General features: G+C 35.0%; 1 protein-coding gene across 2 annotated transcripts in view; it reads right to left on the bottom strand.

Annotated features, from left to right (window-relative positions):
• LOC126248950 (uncharacterized) overlaps positions 1 to 2,480 on the bottom strand; it is a 226,615-nt gene extending 224,135 nt beyond the window's left edge. For both annotated transcript variants that reach the window (XM_049950482.1, XM_049950481.1), the window contains exon 1: positions 1,929 to 2,480. In XM_049950482.1, coding sequence (XP_049806439.1) covers positions 1,929 to 2,026 — 98 coding nt within the window. In that variant the 5' untranslated portion in view covers positions 2,027 to 2,480. The remainder of the gene's footprint in view (positions 1 to 1,928) is intronic.
• Between the last annotated feature and the right edge of the window lie 7,421 nt (positions 2,481 to 9,901).

The raw sequence follows: 9,901 nt of genomic DNA on the forward strand, positions 1-9,901 counted from the left end.
GCACAAACTGGGAAAGCCTACATTCACATATAATGCCCTACTATTGTTTTAAGTAACACTATTTCTCAACTAATCTGATATTTAAAAGTGACATGTTTGTAAGCAACAACAGGAAAAAACAAGCAAATTTAAATGTGGGTATTTAACAGTCCATTAGACAAAAACATAATACTATTATTCAATGATACAATTTAAAGTAGATTTTTGTATTTATCTCCTACCCGGAGCTCCATACATATGATACCAATAATCACTTTCCCATATTTGAGTACACAAAACCTATATTAATGAGCAAACTATATCCTAGATTTGACAGAAAAGAGAAAATCCGAAATATTTCTACACAACTGAAAGTGCCACACTTAACTATGACATCAGTGATTCAGTTTCACGTAACAGCCACAACAGGAGGTAGTAGAACTAGATTAACCATATCACCAATGTACAAACCTATGTAATAAACTGAACACTGAATGACAGCTGACACTGTCTTAAGAGCTCTGATGTCAGGTAAGTAAGATTCACCCATTCTAGTTCCGTAAACAGTAAAATCTATAAATTAATAACCATCAGAACACACACGAGTAATCTATTTCATACGGCATTTCAGGTATATTTATATTCCACTCTAATGCAATAGCTCTAACAGTAACATCAAACACAAATCTTTTATTCAGTTATGCATCATACAGTATGTTTATGATCAGCACTTCAGTATCCTATTAAGAGAACTTCACTACAGCGATCTACGATAATCATAATATGCAGATCTAAATCTCTGTTGTTACACACTGTATTCATATGAGTAACAATATGTGAATGAAAGAAAGACAATACCTTTGACACTACAACAATAATCCGTTTTCTACGGCATATATCGAGACAGAAGAATTTTACCACTGTATAAACTTTTTATAACTGTAACGTCATTTTCTCTAGTGATTAATGTAGAATTACTCATTACAGCAGCAGAACAAATATGCTTAACTGGAGTATCATGATACAAACCCAAATCCAGAACCCTGGCCAATGACATGGGCTCAAAAGATGTTGAGTGTTCATACTGTCACTGATAACTAAGTAACAAAAACTTTGATAGCAGGATGGCCATAAAAAGCATTACTCCCCAGCTATGTATTTTCTGCGGTGTACTAGCAAGAAATTACACACACAGGAACATGTTTCATTCAACAACCAAAGTTTACTAGCAACAAACACCTAATCGCGTGATGTGAAGGCCAATGGGTTTCCAACAAGGTTATGGAATCACAATGTTACAACTTTATTTGATCTATATCTACATCTGTACATTATGTTCGGGAAACACCGCGTCGCAAACACTTCGTACGTGTGGCTGTCTACGGATATATAATTGGATTGCCACTAAACAATAATTCCGATCAGTTTATTCTCGAAACTACAATAACATTAACAACGCACTGGTCGTTATATTCCAGCCAAACAAACAATATGGAAAAATTAAATTAAAACGCACACGACCATGACAATATAGATATTTTATATATATTGAAGTCTAAATTACACGTATTATATCATACTGATAAGTTGCAAACAATAAGTTCGTGACTATGAAGCATAACGAAGTTTGAATGAGCAGGATGACAATTCAAACATACGCAAAATAATTAAAAATTACCTAACACAAGAATAAGTGTACTAAAATGTTGGCCAGAATGAGTAAACTGTAAATTTGAAGTTTCTCAACAGTGCACTGGTACTTCCTAACTACACCAAAACAGCATTCCAACAACATAAACAAACAATTTTTGACAGACCTGTCAATGTAAACATTAACACAAAATGTATCCAAAGTTCACATGTTATACATTAACAACTGTTAAATCTTGTCGCTATATCCCCATATAATTTTTGTAACAACGCAAATTTTTCTGACACTGCATACTTACAATTTAAACCCTTGCGTCTCAACCCCTGGCGGATCTTGGGCCTCCATGCTTGCGCCCAAGAGCGTAGCTGTTTCCCGAAAGAGTGTAGCAACCTGCATTTAGGAATCCGCCTTTCCGACACCGTGATAAAACACAAACTTAACACTGTTTAATCCACAGGAACATAGTACACAGTCAACCTAATGGCTGTCCATTTAAATATGGCTAACCAAACGAGCATCGAAACCTCACCCTTTAAAAAGAGTGAACTCCTCCGTGATTGGTTAACGGTTTGATGAGGAAAAATCAATAACAAGCAGTGTGTTCCATTTTTGGCGTTCGCTTTCTTTTTTCAAACCCGCCATATGTACTCCTGAAGAACCACAAACGAAATTTAAACATTTAAGAACACCGCCGATGAAGTAGCAACACAGCACACGCCCCCAGAACGACAGCCAGAGAAAAATACAAAATCCTCCACGTACAGTTCACTCCTTCAGCGTTCTACTATGGTATGTCTTTGCTTCTTAGTATTTACTACGAGTGTCCTTCACAGCTTGACGTTCGCAAGTAGTTACCTCTCTGCAATTACTCAAGGAACATCTTTCCCGTCAGAATTACCGTTAAAAGATTACATAAAAAATTATTTTGCTTTCTGTTACATTGAATGGATCAGCCATTTTAAAACGACTCGCTCGTATGCAAAAAGAATACGTACTGGTCCTAAAGTCGAAACATCTCTACAACGCTGTAATATGCTTTTCTATGAAAACACAGAAAAAAAAGATACAGCAGAAAAAGCTATAGCACACATCAAAATCAATTTTAAGCTTGAAATATTAATAATGACAATTTTTAATCATTCTCATTTCCGTAAATTGATTTCGACGTTAATGACAATTTTTACAGGAATATTTCTGGCGTTTATGTTTTGAATATGCATTTTCAGATAAAACACAATAAGACGCAAAAAGTGTGGCCTCTTAACACAACGTTTTAATATTCTTATCCTTAATACACTCAATTAGTTACCAACTAAAAACAACTAAGTGAACGGAACAAGTAAAAAACTGACAAAAACAAAAAGAAAACAGAGCCGTCAAAATAAAAAGCTCATTCTCTCAGATAAGTCTTTATTAAATAGAAAAACGAATGCTGATCTCTTTCATCACAATATATTTTCAAATATAGAAGATAAATAATTTATGTTATGTATTTACTTGTTATGAACCATTTCAAGAAAATTATGAAACGTGTTAAATATCCTACAAAAAGTATAAATGAATATAAGTGTAAATAAAAATATAGTTACGGTAAAGTAAGACGACAAAGCATACACAACAAAAATGTGGAAGTAAAAAGTCTGGCATGACCCTTTCAAAGAAAACACTCTGGCATTTGCCTAGGTGACTAAATAACATCATGAAAAAACTTGATGATGATTGTTGAACAGGGATATAAAGCCCACGTTTCTTAGCCAGCCATTACTTCGCAGAGAAGTTGCTACTCACATGTAGGTGCATTACATTTACTTTTAGAAATTTTTTGGTAAACAACAGAATGTTAGACGTCCCAACAAACATCGGTATTAAAGATCTCACAGAACCACTTATCATCACTTTTCATCTACGATTTCTATGTCCATCAATAGGCATAGGGACAGACACTAGTGTATGTGAAAGAAAGGGCAAACAGAGAACGGAAAAAATAAACATTCTTATGACCTATACTACATAAATACTGTCTCCTGTGATGAATTTATATTTAGGTACGTAATATAGATGTAATGGAAAATCAGAGTAAGGTGTTACTTTGATTGGTTTCTGAAATCTGACTATACACTGATGTTCTCTATGCCATTTGAAAGACGCGTTTCACGGGGTAACACATTCCTCTCTCAGAATAATAACAGTATTACGAATGAAATTATGTAAATAGGGATATATGTGATTTAAATTAAGGGAATGTGATTGAAATCAGTTGAAATTTAAGAATAAAATAAAAAGAATAAATAAAATTAATAAGAAATGACTGCATTATATAGTTGTGGAAAGTTTGCAGTGACATATTAGAAAAGTGATTCAGACTGCTAGTCAGTGGAATAGAAAATAAGAATTTTATCGCTTTCACTGTAATTTGTGAAATTTGCAAGTGCCATTTTCGTCGACTGTAAGAATAGTTATGAGAGATATGATGCTATAATCTATCACATATCACTAAAATAAGTAATTCAAAAACTACACTACGTGATTTGTCTATGGGGGCCACTAACTAGGATTTTTGAGCTTTCACTCAATTACTGAAGAGTTATAATGGATGTAGTTATATCCAAATATAGAATGTGATAATACAAGCATATTTCTATATGATACGTAAATACAGTAGCTCATTTATTTGAATTTTACTGTCTTATCATACAAATAAATGCATTTCACACACAATAAACTTTGAATAGAAAGATTTTCTAAAAGAGATTAATTTGTAATTCAATGCAGTACAAACAATAAAGTCACCTGTCCTATCATGATAAAACATATTCATATATTCTGTGTATATTTATATTGGGACTATTTAGTCTCATTATATTATGATGACATATCCTATACCATTGTGAGAAGGACCCTGAATGAATGAATATATCAAGTCTGAGAGTGTTTTAAGAGAAGTAACAAGTATTCTTTATTAAACAAAGTATGAGCCATATTTTCATCTAGTATAAATATTGAGGTATTTCTTAATTACTGTAAAAATTTTGACAGTCTATTTGGTAGGCAATTAATGTTATAACACATGATGTAGAGCATGCAGGAGACATTAATAACATATCCAGAACGAAATTTTCATTCTGGAGGGGATCTTTGCCCTTCGCTGGCAAGTCTTCTACCTACAGAGCTACCCAAGCACGCTCACGACCCGTCCTCACAGCTTTAATTCTGCCAGTACCTCGTCTCCTACCTTCCAAACTTCACAGAAGCTCTCCTGCGGAACTTGCAGAATTAGCACTCCTGGAAGAAAGGATATTGCGGTGACATGGCTTAGCCTCAGCTTGGGGGATGTTTCCAGAATGAAATTTTCATTCTGCAGTGGGCTGTGCAGTGGCATGAAACTTCTTGGCAGATTAAAACTGTGTGCCAGACCGAGACTCGAACTCGGGACCAGGAATTTCATTAATAATATAAATAGCCTACCTGACAAATCAAACTTTTCACTTGCAAAAGTCACAAAATCTCAACAGTTCATTTTTCTTATAACTTCGATAGTTAGGCAAAAAATCTCCTTTTTTTATATAAGGGAGCACTAAGTATCTAGTTATGGGGGAAATTATGAATAAATCTGAGCAACACTGAGTTAAGCAGGTGAGATATATATTCAGGTATTCACAACAAATAAAATCATATGGAAAGTACAAGTCTGTCGGTATTTTTAGATTTCTGTGTTATTCTAAACATACAAGGGAAAATTAAGGAACTTACGGCATTTGACCAGATTCTCCACACCTAAGAAATCTAAATTTGGAACTGTGTGTATATTGTTTTAAAAGTAACAGGGGCCACATTTGTAAGACAGCTGTTGCTTATAAGCTCATTGCACTATGTCACATAATAAGAAGTTGATGATTTAATGTAATATTAACGAATCCAGCAATGGTTTGCAGTTACTAAATATATGTGGAAATTGGATATGAATCCTAATGTTTTCCTATGCCCCCTCTCTGCCCCCCCTCCCCCCTTCTCTTTGTCCCTTTCCTCTTCCCTCTCCCCCTCACTCTCTTCATCACCTCCTCCCCCTCTATCTACTCTTTGCCTCCTCTTCCTTCTTCTCTTCATCTCCACCTGCCACCTCTCACTGCTCATATCCTTTTTACCTCTCTCTCTATGTACTATTTCCCTCCCTCTCTGTCCATCTCTTCTTCCCCCATCTTTCTCACCTTGAACATTGTTTACTGTTATTGCTGACGAAACTGTTGTTGGAAATTGAAGTCACTTAAAATGCACGGGTGAATTAGTTGTGATCGTTGGTATAAGGGTATGGGAGACCTCTTCTATTGTTGTATCTGTAAGGATAATAGCTTCAGTGACAATTTTTCGCATAGTTTAAATCTCCAAATGGGTAGGATTACAAAGATTTGAAAGATTTTGGTTCTGGAGTAGTATTCTAATCATAAGCTGATAACCCATAAAGACAACTTTCCTCCTTTCTGTTAAAACTGACTGCAAGGAAGAAAACAAAATACATATTTGTGTATGCATTTCGTGTTGGAAACTATGTATAACGAAAAAGGATCTATATAGGGGAAACAATTTTTGTAATTGCTTAAATGCCTTTCTATAATAGTTAAAATTGACTATGAAAAAGAAAACCAAACTGCACATTTTCAAATCCTCGCATAGCCTAGTATTTTCTTTCATGCAGTCAGTTTTAACAGAAAACCTGGACATTTTTGTTAAAAGAAATATGTAACATATCTCCATCTCAATGTTTTCTGGAGTATCATGTAAAAATTTGAATTAAGTCAGTCAAAACTTTTCGAAAAGTTTTTAACTGGCTTAAAAAGAAATATATAGCTCATTGTAGCTCATGTCTGTCAGTAAGTTTAATAGAGTAGCATGTAAAAATTTAGAGTAAACTAGTCAAGAAAATTTCGAGATTTTTGCTGAGAATCTTTCTCCTTTATTTAGAATATGAGTACTTATATACCTTCCTTGACCAATGTACATCACATTTTTACATGATACTGTAATACACACACACACACACACACACACACACACACACACACACACACACACACACACACATATATATATATATATATATATATATATATATATATATATATATATATATATATATATATATATATATATATATGAAGACAGAGAGAGAGAGAGAAAGTATTGAATTGTCTAAAACTTTAAAGTAAGTTACTTCATAACTCTGGTAACAACTTTAAACAGTGACTTGTCTTTATTTAGTAGTGCAGATATTCTGTATACGCTTATATACAGTATAATAGATATTAAAAATGCATAGCCTATGTCTACCTCAATGTTTAAATGCATATGTTAAAAATATGTAGCCTATGTCAGTCTGAACGCTTATTAGAGTATCATGTAAAAATTTGAAGTGAAGTGGCCAAGAACTTTTCGAGATTATTGGTAACAGCGTTAAACAACGAGTTTACTTTATACAGTAGCATAAAGTATAGGTTAGTTTGATAGGTGTGAAGCCAATGCAAGTATCATAGGTCCATAAAGGCAATACCTTGGACGTGATGTCATTATTATGTGTAACTCATGATAAGTGTCTGTTCTGCTTCATTTAAGTGATCAGACTTGTAATATGGGTGTTTGTAGTCAACACTTGATTTTGGTTCTAGGATTTTTACTTTGAGAAAACTATTTGTTAATAAATTTATCTAACCAATTATTCAATGAATTGTCTTTCATTCTTCTGTTTGGTATCGATCAACATCCTTTTCTGATTAATTTATTTTACTAACTCCAATTTGATGGGGCCGATGACTTCACTGTTTGGTCCCCTCCCCCCAATTAACCAGCCAATCCAATATGATTTGTTTTCATAACTGTCCTTCATATTCATGTGCCTAGTGCATCTTTTTTCTCTTCTATTGCCCCAAACAAATTGGACACACCTATAGATAGAACATTCCACATAAAGGCCCTGATGAAATTATTTTTAGATCTGCACTGAGTTAACATTTGTTATTCTGTTTAAGCTATACCCATATGTATGGCGCGTGTTTCATTGTTCTGAATACATTGTAATGTTGTTGCTTTAATTTGCTATGAAAGTGGTACTGATAGCCAATAAAAGCGGGTTAAAAGCTGTGAGCTGTCTGGCGAAGTTAACCTTGCATTACTGAGCAACTGTTTCACCAGGTATCCTGTCTAGCTTACCAAATCCCCAACCAGACTAACATTAATTATAATCTTTTAATAGTCATACGACAACCGGTGATATGTATATAAAAAAGAGAATTTAAATAAAAAGAAATAAATCAGTATATATTTGGAAATTTACTTTAACATTGATCATTGAAATTTCAGCATATTAAACTCGATTCATAACTAAGCTGGTGCCTTATTTAGGATTGTGAAATGTGAGATTGTAATCTTACAGAACACATCAAATATGGAACCAAGATTGGGAGACTGCGTACAACACTGCATTCATAAAATAACACACGAAGAACGTTGAAACATATGCAAGAAGAAATTAACCACAACCCACCGATTCAATTTTCACCCTAAGAAGTTACGTTCATAGCACAATCCTGTCCGTCATGTAATTACCACACACTGGTATACTAAATTCATACTAACTCTGTGTGAAATCTTCCCGAAAAGAATAGCTGAGGGCTACTTTGATGAATACACCACATGCTTCACGTGGTCAACTTGGTTTACACAAAGAGTGTAACTCCACAGTAATTTTGATAATTAAAATAAATTAGATCGAAAAGCAATTTACAAAAGAATAACCTCGAACTGGTTACTATCGTCTTACTATTAACCTGATGGGTCAAACAATTGTATAAGCACGTGGTACTGGTCTCACAAAGTACACCCCACGTGGGTTGAACATAAAGAAAAGTTGCTATATTGAAAAATATTGTCAAGACGAGACGTTATAATCTCACGCACATTCGCATTTAAGATTGATGAATTTAGTTAGAGTTACTGACCAACACGTGGTTCCACTTTACTCACAAAGTAGCGACAAAGCAACCACCGGAATATATTCTGAACTTCACACTCGAATTACACTGCGTTGCAATTTAAGATAACATTAGATATTTTAGAGCTAAACCTGAAATAAAGGTGATTAAATTTTCAGTTAGGCTGATCTTAAGAAATCCATTGTCCTACGGACTTAGCACACACGCGCTTAGCCGGAGATCTTACCACTTCAGACGCTCGCCGCGGACAGACTGACCTGCGCTGCTACCGAGCGTGCTTCCCAGACACAAACGGAAGTGAGCAGACAGACAGCTTCCTATACCAACATAACAAGGGACAGACAGGACCACACTAAGGATAGAAACCTCTTTGCTTTTAGAAAGCGTAAATACCTGTTCCGATGTTGGTCCTACTGTTCTCTAGCAGACAGGCTTGTCTGCTACCCTCAAGCATGCAACTAGAAATACATTTGCTCATTCATCCTCTCACACAGAAGGGAAGGGGGATGACAGTATCTTATCATATACAGTATATAAAAGAAAGCGGATGTAGGTTCCGTATGAGACTGTGTGACATGAATTACATATAAGAATTACATATAACCTGTGCTTTAAAGTGTAGTAGTGTGACAGATCGTTCTTGTTTATGTGTAAAAGTAACACGTTCCACTGCTCAGTCTCCTCACAGACAGTCAGAAACGCCACAGTAAATTTAGAAGAGGAATTTACGCCGTAAATGACAACAGATTTAAGAAATTAACATGAAAGGAATCCAACAGAGACCTTTCAACATCACTCATAATCATGTGTTAAATGCGACTTCTATAATGCTAGAAATAATATTTCGTGTAATATCAGCCCAAAATTATGCGATAGAGGTGAAGGAAAAGCTTTTTGTTTAATGATTTACATTTCCTTAAATGTAGCCATAATACTGACGTCTTTTGCAAACGGCATACTTAGATTAAATCTGTGGTGCAGTTGTCCACTGCAACAGACAGCTGTTAATGTCGCTTCTTTGGCGTTTTTAATCAGTCTTGAGGCTTTAAAGGTACACAAGACACAACAACAGCAGGAAGTATCCACTAGAGTGGACTGCATGGATTTGCAGGCTCAGGACCAATTAAAAACGCCAAATAAGTGACATTAAGAGCTGTCCACTGCAGCCAACAGCTGCACCACTAGTTTAAAGCAATACCATCACTCTAATAAATACACTCCTGGAAATGGAAAAAAGAACACATTGACACCGGTGTGTCAGACCCACCATACTTGCTCCGGACACTGCGAG

The sequence above is a fragment of the Schistocerca nitens genome, chromosome 3 (assembly GCF_023898315.1).
Source record: "Schistocerca nitens isolate TAMUIC-IGC-003100 chromosome 3, iqSchNite1.1, whole genome shotgun sequence".
Taxonomy (NCBI): Eukaryota; Metazoa; Arthropoda; class Insecta; order Orthoptera; family Acrididae; genus Schistocerca; species Schistocerca nitens.